At 41.6% G+C, this 18,716-nt stretch overlaps 1 protein-coding gene across 2 annotated transcripts in view; it reads left to right on the forward strand.

The window, feature by feature from the left end:
* VSTM4 (V-set and transmembrane domain containing 4) overlaps positions 1–18,463 on the forward strand; it is a 91,806-nt gene extending 73,343 nt beyond the window's left edge. For both annotated transcript variants that reach the window (XM_055119167.1, XM_055119168.1), the window contains one exon: positions 17,045–18,463. In XM_055119167.1, the coding sequence (XP_054975142.1) occupies positions 17,045–17,170 (126 nt within the window). In that variant the 3' untranslated portion in view covers positions 17,171–18,463. The remainder of the gene's footprint in view (positions 1–17,044) is intronic.
* The last annotated feature ends 253 nt before the right edge of the window (positions 18,464–18,716 follow it).

Below are 18,716 nucleotides of genomic sequence, written 5' to 3' on the forward strand. Positions count from 1 at the left end.
TATCTCACTGCAGGGCCAGTTCTGGGCCCCATCCCCCCATCCCTAGGCTTACCCACGTATTAGCATTTCCTCCAAGGAGAGGTCATGCTCACCCATGTTTTTGGTTCCCTCTTCCACTAGGACCACGCAGAAATGACCTCTCCATATCTTATTCTACAAGGACTCTGTAGCACACTGTCAGCTCCTTAGAGTGGACACACAGATTGACTGTTTTTCCTTTGCTTGTGCTACAGTACACATACAATTTTCTGTCTTAATCTACAGTGCAGTATGTTCACATTATCACAACCCAGAACTCTCCATCTTGTGAAACTAGGTCCTCATGAAGCACCAACTCCTCTTTTTCTCTTTCTCTGGTTTCTGGAAACCAGTCTTTAACATCGTCTTCCTAAATTTAACTCCTCTAGCACAGCGGGTAGGACATTTGCCTTGCATGCGGCTGACCCGGGTTTGATTTCTCCGTCTGTCTCGGAGAGCCTGGCAAGCTAACGAGAATATCCCGCCCGCATGGCAGAACCTGGCAAGCTACCCATGGTGTATTCAATATGCCAAAAACAGTAACAACAAGTCTCACAATGGAGACGTTACTGGTGCCCGCTCGAGCAAATCGATGAACAATGGGACGACAGTGCTGCAGTGCTACAGGAGCTGCACTATACAATATTTGTTTACGTTTTTGTTTATTTCATTTAGCCCAGTGTCATCAAGATTCATCCACGGTGCAATGTGTCTCAGAACTTCTTTCTTCTCTAAGACTGAGTATTTCTCTGTCCATATCGGGCATGGATTGCTTCTCCATTCATCTGGTGATGGGCTTGGGTTATTTTTATTTTCTTTTAAAATACTAACCTTTTGGGGCTGGAGCAATAGCACAGCTGGTAGGTTTTTTGCCTTGCACAGAGCTGACCCAGGTTCGATTCTCAGCATCCCATATGGTCCCCTGAGCACTGCCAGAAGTAATTCCTGAGTGCAGAGCCAGGAATAACCCCTGAGCATTGCCGGGTGTGACCCAAAAAGCAGAAATAAATAAAATAAAATAAAATAAAATGCTAACCTTTCCAGGGCTGGAGCAATAGCACAGCGGGTAGGGCGTTTGCCTTGCATGTGGCCAACCTGGATTCGATTCCTTCGCCCCTCTCGGAGAATCCAGCAAGCTATTGAGAGTATCTCTCCCGCACAGCAGAGCCTGGCAAGCTCCCTGTGGCATATCCTATATGCCAAAACAGTAACAAGTCTCACAATGGACACATAACTGGTGCCCACTTGAGCAAATCAATGAGCAATGGCATGACAGTGACAGTGACTAACCTTTCTAATGAGTCTGAGTTGTTAACTCTGTGCTTTTGATTTGCCTTTACCTAATTGGTTAGTGAGATTGAGTATCGATTTATATTCTTATTGACCATTGATAGATCTTGTTTGGAGAAATTTCTATTCAAGTCTTTCCCTCATTTATGTTGTTGATTTTCATGTTGCTGTCGAGTTACATGAGGGTTTTATATATTCTGAATATCAACATCTCATCAGAGAAATCATGCAATACATTGCCAAAGGGTATCATTGACTCCCACTCATTCTTGAAAAGCTTTCCTGGATAACTTGGTATGCCCTGTCCTGGGATCTCCTCTCACAGGTAGAGAGTTCTGCCACAGTGTGGAGAATATGACACCAGGCCTCTGACATTCTCTGAGTGAGAGGTTCCAAGGAAGTCACTTCCTCTCATCAGTCAGGATGGTGAGAACAGCACATAGACCAGAAGAGTTGGAGTTTGTTCAACCATGGTTGACGGGACCCACTCCCACCCCACACCTTCCTCACAGTGATCCACCAGGGACAGATGTCATGTCTGTTCCGTGTTTGCCTGGTGTCAGGAAAGAACCCCTGATTTCACCACCCAGAACATATTGCCAAGACCAAGAGGAATTTTCATCTGATATGTATCAGAAAAGGACTTTAAGGCACATAAGAGATCAGCCATAGAATTCTGAGAGGATTTTAATAATAACCCAAATCCCAGTAAAATGATTTCCAGAGGACACACATTTCAGGTTTCTTGAAGGATGTTTATAATAAACCGGAGAATTTCTCTTGTTGTCGTTAATGTGCTCAAACGGGTTTCAGTTAAATTTTACATGAAAAGGATATATTAACCTGCGTAAAATATGTTCATAATCTCGATTTAAAATTAAAAAGAAGGAAAAAAACCCTCAACCACATGTACAATATATTGCCCCAAGTAAAAGCCTTGGGAAAAAAACAAAAACTTTGCTTGTACCACGCTAGTCCCATTTTTACAGAGATAAAAATTCTATGTTCCCCTCGGTACACATGCACAGCCCATTATTGTCACGGGGAGTTATGTATGTCGGCTAGAGAAAAGGCTCGATGCCGAGGCTTCGGAAGGGATGCGGGGGAAATCACAAGTCACATGATTTCCTGGGCTGCCTCTAGCCTTGAGCCAACAGGCAGCCTGGGCTTCCCTGATAGGCTGAGCTCCCGGGAGGCCGGGCCAGAGCCTCCCAGCCCACCCTTGGTGCTGGCACAGGAGGGTCTCCCCACAGCCCCATTAGTGCTGAGAACTCTGCTGCATCCTGCTGTTCATGGCCACCGCATCAGGTGCCTCTTGGCAGTAGAAGGAGTGGGAGGAGGCTGTGATTAAGAAAGGTTGGCCAAGGGAAAGTGTTATCTTAAGGTGTCCTTTAAGACTGGTGACACCTTTGGTACTTGTTAGGAACCCCTGGGGAATGCAGTGCAAATTAGACTCCAGGTGTCTGAGGGCCAGCTGGTTTGGCCTCACCTGTGTTCTAGAAAGCCCAGTGGCTTTGTGCTCTGAGGAGGAAGGTGACTTTGGAATTGACCTTCCCGGGTCTTCTCTTCCCTCTGCTGCATCAGTGATTTATTCTGATGCTTTTTCAGTCTGCCATTTATTTTCAGTCTGCCATTATATTCCAGCATTTATTGAGCTCTGATGGGCAGTGTGCAAGGTGTCGGGGGACAGGTACCTGAGCCTTGGTGTCTCTTGACAAAGATGAGTAGGTGGCAGAGAGGACCTGGGCATGGCTGAGGCTGGCACCAGAGGTCTGGTAGATGGCCTCACCAGGTGGTCTACACAGGCCCTTCTCTGGCTCAATATGACCAACCTTGGTCCCTGGGGCCCCAGGAGCCCCGCTGCTATTAGACTAATCCCTGTGTGCCTGCAGGGAATGTCCCCAGAGCCTGGGGGCTTGTTTTCCTCTCTCAGCTCTCTGATTTATTGCCTTGATAGGGAGCTCTATTGCCAGGATCATTGCACCACTGGGAAAAAAAAATTTTTTTTAGCTTTTTCACTTTATTTTATTTTTGTAACCTCACAGAACAATATCATTTGTGCTCACATTTGATTTTTTTTAAACCTATTTCATTTAAAAGCCTCAATTTTGAACACAAAGCATTTCAGAGTTGTTATTAAAAGACTTTTTCAGTCTCATGTAGAGAATACCAGAAATGAAGTGCCACTTTGGAATAAAAAAACACTCTCACCATATCGGTAACATTAAGCAAGACAGCTAAAATATCAGGAAAATCCTTATAAAAATGTCTGCGTTCATGACAAATGGACATTACATTTAAAGGGATTTGTTTCCTCTAGCCAGATTCCATTCTAACTTATTATTATAACTTCCTATGACTGGACTTAAAACTTGTCAGTGAGCCCATGTGAGGTCCAGAAGGCAATAAGGAATAGCCTCATGAATTTGTGGTTGGTGTGCATAGAAATAGGAAGAGCACAAATGATGAGTTTAGTCACATTTCCCCTTTGCTCACAGTACATGTGGGTTTAGCAAATGAGTTGGCAGTGCCTCATGAGAGTTCACACTCAACCTTGACGCATAGTTTGTGCTCTATGCGTTGTGTCCATGGCCAATGCTGGTGGTGATGTTGATGCTGATGATGAAGTTGATCACAACGATGGCGAGGCTGATGTCAGTGGTGGTAGTGTTGTTGATGAGGGATGCAGCAGTGCTGGTGGTTGTGAGGAATAGAGTGACAATGGTGGGGATATACACATTTCAGTTTTCAGTATGACCTGGAGCAACCTAACCTGAGCATGATTAGAGTTTCATCACACAGACGAGGCTGGACAGGCAGAAGGGGAGAAGCACCAGCCTGGTCTGCCTGTCAAAGATGGATCTTAGCAGGCACTGGGCCCCTGGTCACTCTTTCTCCCCATGGGCTCTGGGCCCTTGCTACCTCTCCTCAAAAGCACACGTGTCTTTTGTGTTCACTGGGAATTAGGGGGGGGGACAGGGGTTCTGATCTCCCCACATGGGACTTTACATGATAAAAGCTGCAATGGAAATTCTAAATGAGATACAAGAATGGTGCTGAGAATTGGGAATCTCTACTGGGGACTGGGGGTTTGTACAGCAGTTAGGGGGCATGCCCTGCCTGTGTCTGGTGTGGGTTCAAGTTTTGGCATCACATAGTCTGCTGAGCATCATGGGGTGAAGCCTTGAATGCCTCCAGCATTTTCAGGATGATCCAAGTATACTAAGCATCGCAAGGCTCAAGCAGTTTTACATCCTTAGCCCCTTGCATGGACTTGCTGGCCTGGTTTGCCAAGAACCACTGGTGGCAACCTCGGTCTACTAAGCACCACTCGGGGACTCCCTACCCCCAACTTTTAAAAACTCTTATTTGCTAAAGTAAAAAGTTCTTTATCTCGACTCATTTCTTTCAAGTGGCCCTGGTTAAGAACTTGCTTTATAGTCTAAATATTTTTTATGTGTATACATTTTATCTATCTGTCAATAGTTGTGAAGTTATATAAGCAACCCACATTAGCTTGGGTTATGGTTGTGGGTAATGACATATCTGTTTCTCTTTGCCAAATTCTATAAAAATGAAAACGACCCCAAATTTTTGTGCATTGATTTTTTCTAACTAACAATACATTAAGCTAATATTTCTACATCAGCTTATGTATATCCATCCTATTCTTTAATGTCTATAGAATATTATGATACCATCATTTCTTTAATCAGTCCCCAGCCTTTTACTCATTGGATCAATTCCTTTCATGTATAACTTTGCTTAATGGTGTTTCTGTAGAAGAAACAATTTGGAATAGATTGTGTGAAAAATATATCTATATTTTCCATTTTGATAAATTTACCTAATTATCTTCTAAATTGTTCCTCATTTTATTCTCTCACCAACCGAGTGACTATTTCCTCAACCTCCCTCTTGTGTAGTGTGTACCCTCCCTATTATATGGTGTACATATAGAATATCACACATATGCATACATCATCACCATCATCTATTTTTAAACTTTTCAATTGAGCAATATTACATACATAGATATTATATGAATCTTAGCAGTAGAATCCAGGTCTCCTACTTTTCAGTCTATCCTTGTGGAAAGTTCAGACTAGAACAGAAAAGCTCAATGGTTCTGTTCATGATTTCCTATGTCCCAGATGCTAAGGATTTCTACAGGAGGGTTTTTACTGACGGTCTCAGAATAGGTTTTTGTTTCCATTTTGTCTTATTATTCGTTCAAGTGGGCGCCAGTAACATCTCTCATTGTGAGACTTATTGTTACTGTTTTTGGCGTATCCAATATGCCATGGATAGCTTGCCAGGCTCTGCCGTTCGGGGCACAATACTTTGAGGAGTTTGCCGGGCTCTCGGAGAGGGGCGGGGGAATTGAACACGGGTCAGCTGCATGAAAGGCAAATGCCCTACCACTGTGCTATCGCTCCAGCCCATTATTCGTTATCATTCAAAATATTTAAATATATTTTTTCAAATATGCTCTGAGTACCCCATGTACCAGAGTCCCTGAATTCAGTCTTTTGGGATAAAATAGCAAGTGTTACCAATTAGAGCTTTTTTCTTGTTACAGCCACTTGTCCATACTTCCCAGACATATAGGCACCATGGGGTACAAGTTTGACCAAACCACTGCTTTTGAAGAGTGTGGTTCAAGGCCTGATTATAGCACCAGCCCTGCTGCCGACTAGTTATTAACCTGAAACTTGCCTTTTCTCTGCATTTGTTTCTGCATATGAAAATAGGATGAGAATAAGAGCACTTTCTGCATAGAATTTTTACTCTGAGTAAAATTAGGTGACATTATGGATTCCAAATGACAGAAGATAACCGTTTAGTACAGTGTGATGCCAAGGAGTGACAGTGCTCTACAGAGCAGAATAGCAGGACAAGGGAGCCAGAGATGGACCTTCCCTGATGCCTTAAGGGGGTGAGGGATGGTCCAAACAGAGGGAACAGGCCCTGAGTCAGGTCCAAGGATATCCAAGAAATGCCAGGAAAACCAGTCCGGTTAGAACACAGGTCAGCCGAGGCTTGAATGCTGGAAGCTGAGGTCAGAGTATTTTAGGTTGAGACCAATAAAGATCACAGTCATGATAAAGACTCTGGATATTTTTTCGAGGGTAAAGAGAGAACATAGGGAATTTTATAGAGAGCAAGATTTGCTGTAGTTTATCTTTAGAAGGATTATATTTTCCACTATTAAACACCACACACACACACACACACACACACACACATGGGGTTGATTTGGTCCTGGTCTGAGACCCAGTGCCATACTACGTCATCTGGTAAATGATTTTTCCAAATGGTCTCTTTGTGTCTCTGCTTTCTACCTCTGTTTCAAAGGGACCATTATTATGATAATCATAATGCTCTAAAAATACTAGTCATAATAACTGAGCACTTGAGTAAAATTTACTGTTTACCTTCTAAGTAATTTTCTTTCTTTTTTGAAAGGAAGGGGTGTTTGGACAACACCTAGATGTGTTCAGGGGTTACTCCTGGCTCTGTACTCAGTGATCACTTCTGGCCATGTCCAGGGGACCATATGTGATGCCGGAGATCAAACCAGGGTTGGTGTGAAAGAAAATCACATTAATATTTCAGGCCTCTATGAGGCAAATTTCTAAGTTTTTTCATGTATAAATGCATTTAGTGCTCAAAATTAGCCTACGTTATAGGTGCAATTATGTGTCCCACTTAAAGAAACAGAGGCACAGAGGGGTTAAGCATTCTGCATGGACAATGTAGCTAGTGAATGACTGTATTTTTGTCTGAGAGTCTTTGTGGCCTTTTAAAACACCCACGTACCTTTTAAAATACCCTATACTGATGTCAATCCACGAAATGGCAATTATAACTCAGGTGATAAACAAATGGATTTTAACCTATCTTGTCTTTAGACTGGAGGCTAAAGACCACTGCTTGAAACTACCACAAAATAAACGTTTGCACAATTTGATGCATTTTGTTGGATCTTAAAGAGTAAGTCTTTGAGTTTTGTAGAAGATCAAGAGTGTTGAGGATTCAAGATTCTCAGATTAGAGCTGAGAATAATAAAATAATAAAATGTAGAATTATGGTATCAATGTGTTCCTTTTCTGAGTAAAATATTCTTTGAATAATAGTGCCAGTAAAAGTACTTTTAGAAGGCAGCTGGGAAAACATACATTGACTGTCCATGGGGAGGAGAAAATGAATGACTATTAGATCATGGAGCTATCATTGTACCACTATGAAAAGTTTCATGTATCAGGACCCTCCCCAAGAGCATAGTGATAATCATATTATAGCTTCCAAAACATACGTCGGTGAAATCTAGAGACATCCATCTGTCTGATGAGTCATATAGCCCTAGGCCCTTCTGTACATGGCTTTAGCGACTTCTTTTGCTAGTCACCTCTGCCTGTCCTCAGAGCATTTAACAGGGTGTGTGTGTTTTGATGGGGCGGGGGGTTGCTGGTACAAAAATGTACTTTGCTAAATAAACTTCTTTGAATTCTCTGGATCCAGGAGGATGCTCTGCTCTTGATTTCTGAGTGTTGTCATCCAACACTCGGTTCAACAAATGTACTTAGGGAGTCAGTATCATCTGAGACTTTTTTCTTTTTTTTAAATTTTGGGTCACACCTGGCTATGCACAGGGGTTACTCCTAGCTTTGCTCTCAGGAATTACTCCTGGTGGTGCTCAGGGGACCATATGGGATGCAGGGAATCGAAGCCGGGTCGGCCGCATGCAAGGCAAATGCCCTACCCCCTGTACTATTGCTCCAGCCCCTTTATCTGAGACTTTTGAGTTTGATATTATCCCTAGCCCTTCCAAGGTCATAGAGAACTCTGGATCATTGACTCTTTCTCTCACTGGATAGCCATGTGGCTCCTGAGAGTAGAGGTGGGAGTCTGGGCTGAAATGATCAGCTCCAGGACTTACAGAGGGATGAAATAATGGGGGCCTCAGAGAGCACCCATGCATTATGATCAAGGGTCTCAGTCTCCAGACCTTGATTCATATTGGCAAGACGCATCTAAGTCAGCAGTCACACTGGAGGCTAGATTTGCGGGGTGGAGCTGAATATCAGCACCCTTCCTTCTGAGTGAGGAGTCTGAATTCAGTGATGCCACTAAAGCTGGAGGTCCTGTGGGTCAGTATTTCAGCTCCAGGGAGAGCATGAGAGTAGACCTGGAATATGGCTCCAGCTGTTACCTCAAAAAGTTCCCTGGACTTGCACCTCATTCATTAATTGTTTCACTGCTATTCCCACTTGTCCTGTGGGTACCTCTAATCAGGAGTCTGTTGCCCCCTCCCATTCAGTCTCACTAAAGCAGAATCTACACCATTGCCACCTTCATGTGCCTGCTTCTTTCTGGAAGGTTAAGAATCTTGGGAGAGGTGACAGTGTAGAAAGAGGGGAGGGATCACCTGAGACATTCCAACCAGATTCTTCCCTTTTGCTCTCCACTCCAATCAGCAACAGTATCTGCCTTTGGAGGGTCTTGTTTTCTGAAGCCTTCAAGTCCTCTGTCCATGCACAGCAAGCCATACCCAAGGTCTCTGATGAGGATGGGTCAGCCCCTCCTCCCCACCTTTCCTTTAGCGGGAGCATGCACTGCCCATTGAGCAGAAACCTGTTCTGCAGGTCACCCTCCCATAGCTGGACCAACGGTGCTTCCCTGTTTTCTTTGAAAGGTCATGGTTTACCCCCTTAGGTTTTCAGGGACGGCTGTGTGCCTCACTGGCTCACGTGAGTGCAGGCATCAACATCAGAGCCATAGTCACTTTCTCTGACTGTACACTTGTAAGTGCTGGACACTGTTCTTGAGCATTCTGGACAGGATGGCCCGGATTCAGTTCAGTTCCCTAAATTTTTAAGCCTGTCTGGTCACTTGTGAAGCGAACATGGTCATTGGGTTCTCTCTGGACTGATGTGAGGATTGAACAAGATGATGAAAGTGAGTTCACATTCACAGAGTTCTGGTCTGGGGACCCATTCCTGGAGCACCATCCTCTTGCCACCTCCTGAGGCCATTCCTCGATTGTGTCCTTTGTGCCCTTGTTTCACATCTCTGTGTTCTAAAGGCCTTTCTTTTGTGTGAAGGATTTATTCTCACTTAATTTGCACACCCGGAATGCTTATGTCTTCTTTTAATAATATGTTTAAATATAAATAAGGATGACAGAAAGCAGAACTGTGAAACTTGAAATTAAGTCATGTTCATTTCCAAAGCATATGGATGACTAATGAGACTGTATCTGACCTTGTTTTCTCCCCTGATCTTGAACCTGTGAATTCCTACACAGTGGGCCATCCATCCACCAGAGCCTCACTGGATATTCTCCTTGGGCCATAGTCTGATGTGCATGGATGTTGTGAAAGGAGAGTTTGTTTTACCAGGTACTCCTCTGTTGAATAAAAAATGAGCACTTATCTTGAATGGGGAAGAGGAAGTCTGCTCTCGATAATAGATAATTCTCTCTTGGGTAAATAGATTCCTGATAGTGCAACTCGGTAGAACTGCAATCGCATTTTTAACTCTAAGGTGACGTTAGCATAAACATCCCATGTCCTAGTTATTGATCTGTTGCTGTGATAATGGTATTACCCAATTGAACTTCTGACATTGGAGAACTTGCAGTGGCTGCAATTGCATTTTTCTTTTATTTCTGCAGCTTAATTCAACTTGCACATCCAACTGTGGGCTCTCTGAGAAAATGTTGTTTGGCAGAAGTCTGCATTGAATGTTAAATATCGCTCCTTTTCTATCCTGGTGGAAGTTAACTTTTGGCTTCAATCCTGGAAACATACCTACAAAATATTACTCAGAAACTATCCTTGGGAACTTGGAAGAAGTATGTTCTCCAGAGGAGTCAAGTTTCTGAGTTTTCTGGGCCTGACTTTCCTGGCTGTGACCCTTTTAAGTCATTCTTCATTGTGTAGACAGTTTGCCATAGTCAACACTTTAAAATGGTCCAGTGTGTGTGTGTGTGTGTGTGTGTGTGTGTATTTATGTGTGTGTGTGTGTATGTTTTGGGGGCAGGGAGGATGCTCCATTTCCAAGTAGGAGATCCAGTTGGAATTTGTCATTTGCTCCACCTTGTCTTACATGGGCAGAAGGTGGGCGAATGGCAGACTTGGTATTTTTAGCCCTGAAGCTTGCATGTCCACTTGTTTTCACCTTAAGATCAGAAGGATCCCTCCCTACCTCAAAAAATTGGTGATAATCCTTTCCCATTTCTTCTAATGGGAAGAATTAATCTAGCTCAGCATCCATCAGCGAGCACTTGAGCTTATTTAGGATAGGTGAGTTCCTTACAAAGAGTGACAGGTAATCACTGGAGCACTCCCACCTATTAGAATGGGTACAGTAAAACACATTGACAGTCCCAAGTGCTGACAAATATGCCGAATCATGAAAACCTCAGACATGGCTGCAGGAGGAAGAAATAGCTTAGACCCCAAGCAAAGTTTTGGCAGTTTCCTAGAAAGTGAATCATAGACTTTTATATGGCTAGAAGGCAAACCCCTGTTGAGAATTTCAAGTAATGAAAATGTGCAGAATCCTACACCTAGTTTATAATGCAATGCTGCTCGTGAGAGCATCATTTAAGGACTCAAACAGCCATCAGCAGGTAGACTGAAAAGCAAACAGTAGTTGTGGCATACCATGGAGTGCAGGCATGCATTGGAGATTTGTAGCTTTAGGTTGAGATCAGTGCAGTCACATGTCTATCAAGTAGGGTGGACCTTCTGAGGCTTCTTTCTTCAGAGGCTAGAAGCTGTGTCTGCTCACTGTCTTCCTTCTTTTATTCTGAAATGCGTCCTCATCTCAGGGCATCTCCTCTTCCAGGGTCAGCATGAATTAGCAACCACTCTGGTGACCACAGTTTACTTTGATTGTCCCTTCAAACACCCTGACTTCTAATTGTCCTATCCTGAGCTAAATAGTGTTAGAATATCAACACATGAATTTATTTATTTATTTATTTGACTTTTTTGGGTCATACCCAGAGATGCTCAGGGGTTACTCCTGGTTCTGAACTCATGAATTGCTCTTTAAGTGCTAGGGGGACCACATGGAATGCCAGGGATCAAATCCAGGTCTGTTGTGTGCAAGGCAAATGCCCTACCCACTGTATTATCACTCCAGCCCGAACATGTGAATTCTTCAAGGATGAAACTCAGCCCATAATAGTTAGTTTCCTAGAATACACTACTGTCAAAAAATGTCCAGGTTTAGTGTTCACATAGTTTTATTGGTGGCTCATAAAGAATTCAGAATGTATTCACATGGATGACATTTTAGCTGACTCTCCAGAGAGAAAAAGATAACACACAAATAATCTATTTATCTGGCACACACATTTAGCATCTTCTGCAGGGTAGGAATCCAGATGCCAAAGTGATTTTATATAGCACTCAGCACTCATTTAAATCCTCATTTGTATCTACAAGGGTTAATCTGTGTGTCACTGGTGAAATTGACCCAACGTCACACAACTGACCTTTGAACTGAAGCCAAATTTTTCCCAAATCTGTATTCTGTGATTAGCCACTCGTCAGTAACCCTAGGGCCACTTTCCTTACCTCCTTTCTGAAGACTTCCACTACACCAAAATTGGAAAATTTTTCTTCTATTCCACCTTTGATGCATGACAGTTTGTTCATACATGAATCTCCTTTTCTGCTCATTTTCTCTGATATGAAAAGTGTATTCTCCCAGACAGGGAGAAAATGCATAAAAAGTGGAATCGGAGGCACAGAAAGCTAAGGGGTTTAGAATATGTGAGATACCAAATACCAGGTTTTCATATGAAAACTGAAGAGAGAATCTTACCAGGAGGGAGGAAATAATGGAATTGCTTCTCACAAGTTTAGAAGATTCTGGAGCTTTTTCTACAAGGTTGTCAGAACTTCCCACCAGTCCACCAGCTTGGTAAATTTCACTTTCAGGGTGTGTGTGGACCACAGATGACCATATCCTCAGGTGTACTCCCAATTCTGTGCTTGAGACTCACTCCCAAAGACACTTGAGAACCATGCAGTGTCAGGCATGGGACCAGAGCACCTGCATGCAAAACAAGCACCTTAACCCTTGAGCTGTCTCTGTGGTCCCACATTGATTCGTTTCTACTGTTTGGTCCTTCCCCATCTGCTCTCTAGTGAGTAGCAGGTACTAATGGAAAGCTCATTTCTAAGTCTAGAAATCATGCAATCCTCCTTTCTTTCTTTTAGGGTTTGTGTGGGAAGGGAGTGGGGCACACTCAGAGGTCCTCAGGGCTTAATTACTCTTGGCTCTATGCTAAGATTTCACTAGTAGTTCTGCTCAAGGGACTATATGCAGACTGGGGATCGAACCAGGGTTGGCTGGTTGGAAAGTAAGCAGATTAGCCCCTATTCTGTCTCTCTTGCCTGCAGAAATCCTACTCTCTATCTTTCTCTTTACTTTCAGCTCTGTCTAAAGCTGTGAGAGAGTGCTGGTGACCAGCCAGCTCAATATTATTTTAGTTTGTTCTCTTGAGCACTAATGTCCTGTTCTAATGCTCTGTGCTTCCAATATCCCCAAGAATTGAATGAGAGTTTAAAGAGGGTCATCTGAAAGGCCACTGGATACAGGGAACCAATGAAGATTTTTACCAGTCATCTTCAGAAATCCACTTGCTGCCCTCAACTTCTTTAATTGCCACAGACTCTATGGGAAATCTCTTCATTTTAATCCAGAAGGTCTGGATTGTCCAGATTGCAGGCAGGACTGAAATACTGGTAGGACTTTGTACCAGTCCCCTTACCCTGCTCTGTGCCCTTGCAATCAGCAGCTTTGCTCTATTGGCTCCTGGTTTTATGGTCAGTACTATAGTCATACCTAATATTACTGACAGACCAATAATTTTCTCCAATCTACGTTTTTCTCAGTGCCCCCAAACCTCCCACTGAAACCTCACTGCAAAGAAAGGTAGCTGGGCGAAAATTGGTGAGGTGTCTCTATTACCCCTGTTTTACTGGCCACTTAGAATTAGAATTTAGAATTTCTTTTCAGTTAAACAAGCTAGGAAATGTGATTAAGCACATGGTTGATGGTCATAGCCAAGTGTGCATGCCAATAAAACAATGGGTTCTTTAAAGGTGCCAGGGATTGATATTATGCATCGTCTGTTGGAAACTGTATACACTTCACAATTTGGGGCCTCCTGTGTGCTGCCTCATATCTTCAATCAAATTATTATATTCCAGAAATATGCATAAGGGAAATGATTCTACACATTTTATGGTGGGTTGTTGCTGGTAGCAGTAATTGAAGTACCTTTCCACTTATGAAAGTACTAATTTTATTTGTTTTTATTGCTTTTCTAGATGCAATTATTTATTTAGTGTGCTTTGGCTTTATTAAATTATGTTTACTATAGGAACATCATAAAAATGTATGAAAACAACACATCAGCCAAGCCAGCCTGGTGACCTGTATTGAGAAAGCTAGTGTTATTTTTCATATCCAAACATAATGGAATAACTTAAGAATAAACAGATAATCTACCCTAGAAAACAATGCAATTTCAAGGTAATATAATAAAACACCTGGACAATATGATTTCATAAATCTTGGTTCTAAAATTTACATGAGCTGGGTTTTACTTGTTTATTTGAGGACACATGGCATTTCTAAATGGAATCATTATAATGTGAAATGTAATTAAACCAAAAGGCAAGATGTAATCGGAATTTTTGTTGACTTGTAATATATGGATGACTAAGAAGTAACATGTTTAGACTTTTCGTGTTAGAAGACAAGCAAGAGGCTCTCATTGGTATGGATGATCTTACCTTTGAAATGTAGGAATGGCTAGACAATTTGGGAGAGAATATTTTGACCTCTAGGTCAAAAGAGAAGGGAAAGGAAGTAAGGGAAGTCCTTCTAGGATCTGCCCTACCCCCCAGCTCCAGTTTGGTGCCTTATCACAGAGAAGAGGGGCTTTTTATTTATTTTTTAATATTTTTATGATCAAGACACTGTGATTTAAAAGCTGTTCATAACAGAGTTGTTTCAGACATACAAAGCTCCAACACCATGCCACCACCACTGTCCCCATTCCTCCACCAGTGACCCCAGGTTCCCTGCAACCCTCCAGTCTCCCCCCGGCTGCCATTTACATGGTAGTATGTCCTTTACTACTGGTACATACAGTCATTCTTTTAAAAGAAACTTTCATCAATAGAAATGATTTAATGGAAATGATTTATTTGTGCTGAATTTTAGTGAGATAGTCAAGGCTTTCGCATACAGTAGCAAAAAGTCCAAACAAAGGAACAGCAGCATGACCAAATCAAAACGTAAAAAGTTGAGCAGCTAAAATGAAAATCATGTGTCTTTAATGACTAGAAATCAGTAGCTGGATTTTATATCTCTAATTATGAGGTTTAAGTCATGAAAGTGTTTGTTAAATGCCTGGGCTTACTACCAATTTGGGGAGGTACCAACCAGTGTAGATAACAAAAAATGAGTCTCTTCTACAATCCAATTTACTTCTCTAGAGGGAGCTATAGATACCAACTTCTGACTGTCCTTGTGGGTTTCAAGGCACCTAAAATATCGACACCAATATTTATTTACTTATTCGCACATTTACACAAATCACAGTGAACTTCACTCACCCCCAGTGAACATGTAGTTCCATCATTCTTTATAAAGATTGCAACATGTCTCCCCGTTGTGTAAACATCCCAGTCTCCTTTGGGTATCCATTGAAATGTTTCCTGTTTTCTGCCTATATTAAGAAATGCTTCTATCGCTGTGCTTAGCACACTAGCCAAAATTGGAAATAATCCAAATGCCCAAATACAGATGAAGTTGGGGTACATATACACAGTGGAGTACTATGCAGCTCTGAGAAAGAACAAAATCATGAATTTTGCAGCAGTGTAGTTGCTACGCCAAGGATATCATGCTGAGTGAAGTCAGTCAGAGCAGTATTATAAGCCACAGAATCACAATTAAATTTTTTTGTTTTTCAAAATTTTTTTTATTTTACAAAGTAGTTCACAATATTTGTTTAACAATAAAAAAATTTTAAAAGAAAAAATTTCTTCCAAATGTTATATTTGTATAACAAAAACCAAAAATACATTATAAAATAAAATATATTTTGTTTTATAAACTCGTTATTTTTCTTTTTTCTGAATTAAGAGAATAAAATTAGTGGGATTTTGTTAATTGTTTTTGGTGTGATGCCCAGAATCAAACCCAGGTCTCCTGAATGAGAGGCAGTGCTCTGTCGACCACACCCACAGCTCCCTAAGTGAGTTTTTAACTTATAGTCTTGTTATCAGAATAGTCAAGACTCATTTCATACATAAGAGCATCCTTGTATTCCCTTTCCTGTCAACTTTGTTGTTGTGTATCTAATGTTCTCAAGAATTGTTGGACATTATCACTGTTGAATGAATTATAAGCCTTTGAATGAGTTGTAAATATTTTCTCCACATGAATATCTATATATTTTTTAACTGTTGTTTCTGAATTTTGTATCAAATTTTGAAATGCCTCCCATCCACCGAGGGTTTAGTTTGTTTAATTTTTCCACATGTTCTTATAGCATTTTTATGAGATTATTTTATGTGTTAAAAAAGTTTTTATTTATCTGGAGTAAAGAATAAAGTAGGAATTTATCTTTCTTTCAATTAGCCACCCAAGTATTCCAATATCATTTATTGAAAATTAAATTATCCAGTTTCATCTTAATTTATTTTTCAGCTGTTGTTTTTTTAACATCCTCTAAACACAAGGTTTAGGCTATTTTAACTAATTCTACTACTTTTCTATTAACTTTATAGTTTAGTTGTAGATTCATAGTTTAGTTGTAACTTTATTAGTTCCATCTTCTTTAATTTTGTTAATTTTGTTTTTTTTCTCTGCATGTAGGATCCATTTAATTCATATTGTCTAAATTTTCTAATATATTATTAGACAATTATAATATTTAATAATATTCTGTTCAATATGTCTAATAGTTATAATGTCTAATTTATTATGTTTAAATTATTTAATATATTAGAGTTATAATTTTTATCATTACAGTCTTTATGTCCTAGTAAGAAATATGTCCTTGATAATTTTAAAGGTATTCTGAAATTTTATTTTACATAGCTTAAGTTTTTAAAGTGAGTTTTTAGTTGGTACCATTCCAATTTATTAATTTCTAAGACATTTTTTGTTATTATCACCTTTTAAAATTAAATTTATTAATTTTCGTGGGGGGTTTGGACCACTCCTGTTAGTGCTCAGGGGACCATATAGGATGCCAGGGATTGAACCTGGGTTGGCTATATGCAAGATAAATGCCCTACCTACTGTACTATCACTCTGGCCCCTTAAATTTATTAATTTTAAAGATATTTTTCTACCACCAATTTTTGCCCTTGGACCAGAAAATGGGAGTTAAATTATTCTAACTATTCAGCATTAAACTTTACTTTGTACCTTAATATTTAATCATAGCTTATGTTAGTGTTGCATGTCAGCTTGAAAATGCATCTCTTTGAAGGCACAGTGTTCTAACTAATATTATGTAATTTATCATATTGTGTTCTTTAGGTTTTTATCTTTAGAATAATTTTTGGCTTATCTGTTCCCCCTTTGAATTCCCACAATGCTCTGAATGTACATGGCTGATGAGTGAACGGATGGTGTGGAGTTCCCCCTCAATACTGAAACTGTGCTCTCTTTTGTCTTCCAGCCAAAAATTGCCGAGGAGAACTTGACCTATGCCGAGCTGGAGCTGATCAAACCCCACCAGGCAACCAAAGGTGCCCCCACCAGCACGGTCTACGCCCAGATCCTCTTTGAGGAGAACAAGCTGTAACCACGCGTCTTTGCCCATGGCCCTATTTAATACCCGCCACCCCAGTTATTTATGAAACTCTGGAAACAAAGTCCTTATTTTTGTATTTTCACTGGTGCCTTCTGTGTGGTGGACAGGGACCCCCTTTCCGACGCTGTTCAGGTGCCTCCAAGGAGGGACGGGCTGTTTCCCACCGGCACAGGACCGACTGCTTGTTGGAAAACCTTCCAGGGCCCAACTTCAGGTCTGAGCCACGAGGGCTGAGACTCAATTCTGAGTGTACCCAAAAGAGACTTTATGCTGAGCCAGCCCCTCTTCACATCCTCTTCTTTCTTTGTTTTAGTTTTTTTAGTCTTAAAAACAAATAATAATCTTTATTTTAATCTTCTCTTCTTCCTGTACCCGTGATAGCAAACTTATAGTCTAGGGTAGAGGAAATGAGTGCCATTGCAGGTCGTAGAGTGACAGGGTAGATGGGTGAATGTTGGTTTTCATGAATCAGAAAGCAGGGGGGCACCCAAGCAGAGCAGAGCGGGATGGAGCAGATCAGAACTGAACAGAACAGAGCAGGGCAGAACAGAGTTGAGCAGAGCGAAACAGCAGAACACAGCAGGACAAAGAGCAGAGCAGAACAGAGCACAGCACAGCATAGCACAGCACTTATTACAAGGAGGCGCTCAAGAGAGCATCTCTTGTTACAGATGTGTTGGCCCCAGCACTATGAAGACAGAGTCAAAGAGGGAATCCGAGGTCAAAGCCCATGGTGAGCCCTCTCGGGATACCCCAATTGCTCACTTCCGCCTCTCCAGCCCCCAGTTGCACACCCTTCCAAAGGCTTCAGCCCTCCTGCCTCTCCTAGTGAGAAATTCCTGTTCTCTGAGCAGTTCTTCATTTTCCCAAACAGAGCAGGGCGGGTGGGGCCCTTTGACACACAGCAGGAAGCAGATTGCAAGCAGAGGGCTGAATTTCCCGACCCTGACTCAATGTCTGCCCTCACCACGGGGGTGTTCTGCCGGCTCCCTCAGGGGTCGGAGAAGTGCAAGCCTGACTGGACAAGGGTGGCCTGGAGCCGTCAAAGCCACGAAGTGCCTTGCCCGGCTCAACTCTGAGTGTGAATTCGTTTGCAGGGGCGAGTGTCCCGTGGGGAGGCTCACTGGAGGTGGATCCAGTCTAGGAAAGATCTCTCCTGTAACCTGTGTTGTTATGGACACTTCTGATGCCTAAATGCACTTAGCATTTTTACCGCACACCACAGAAATTGTTGTGTTTGTAATGGATTATGTATATATGGTAAATTATATATTTTAAAGAGTATTGGGTGTGATTTTTCTCCCTCTGTACAGCCATGTGGACTTAGTTGTGTTTCTTATCCCCTGAGTGTCTCAGGCTCCATGTTGGTATATAGTTGACTTAACTGCTCCTAGAGTTCTTATAATGGGATCATGAATATTGCAAGAGTCTAGACACCATAAATTGCTACACAAATACACTGTGTTAACAGTCATATGAGAGTCCGTCTGTATTTGCAAAGGGAAACTGTCTCACTATTTCAAGCTCTCATTACAAT

The sequence above is a fragment of the Sorex araneus genome, chromosome 11 (assembly GCF_027595985.1).
Source record: "Sorex araneus isolate mSorAra2 chromosome 11, mSorAra2.pri, whole genome shotgun sequence".
NCBI classification, from domain to species: domain Eukaryota; kingdom Metazoa; phylum Chordata; class Mammalia; order Eulipotyphla; family Soricidae; genus Sorex; species Sorex araneus.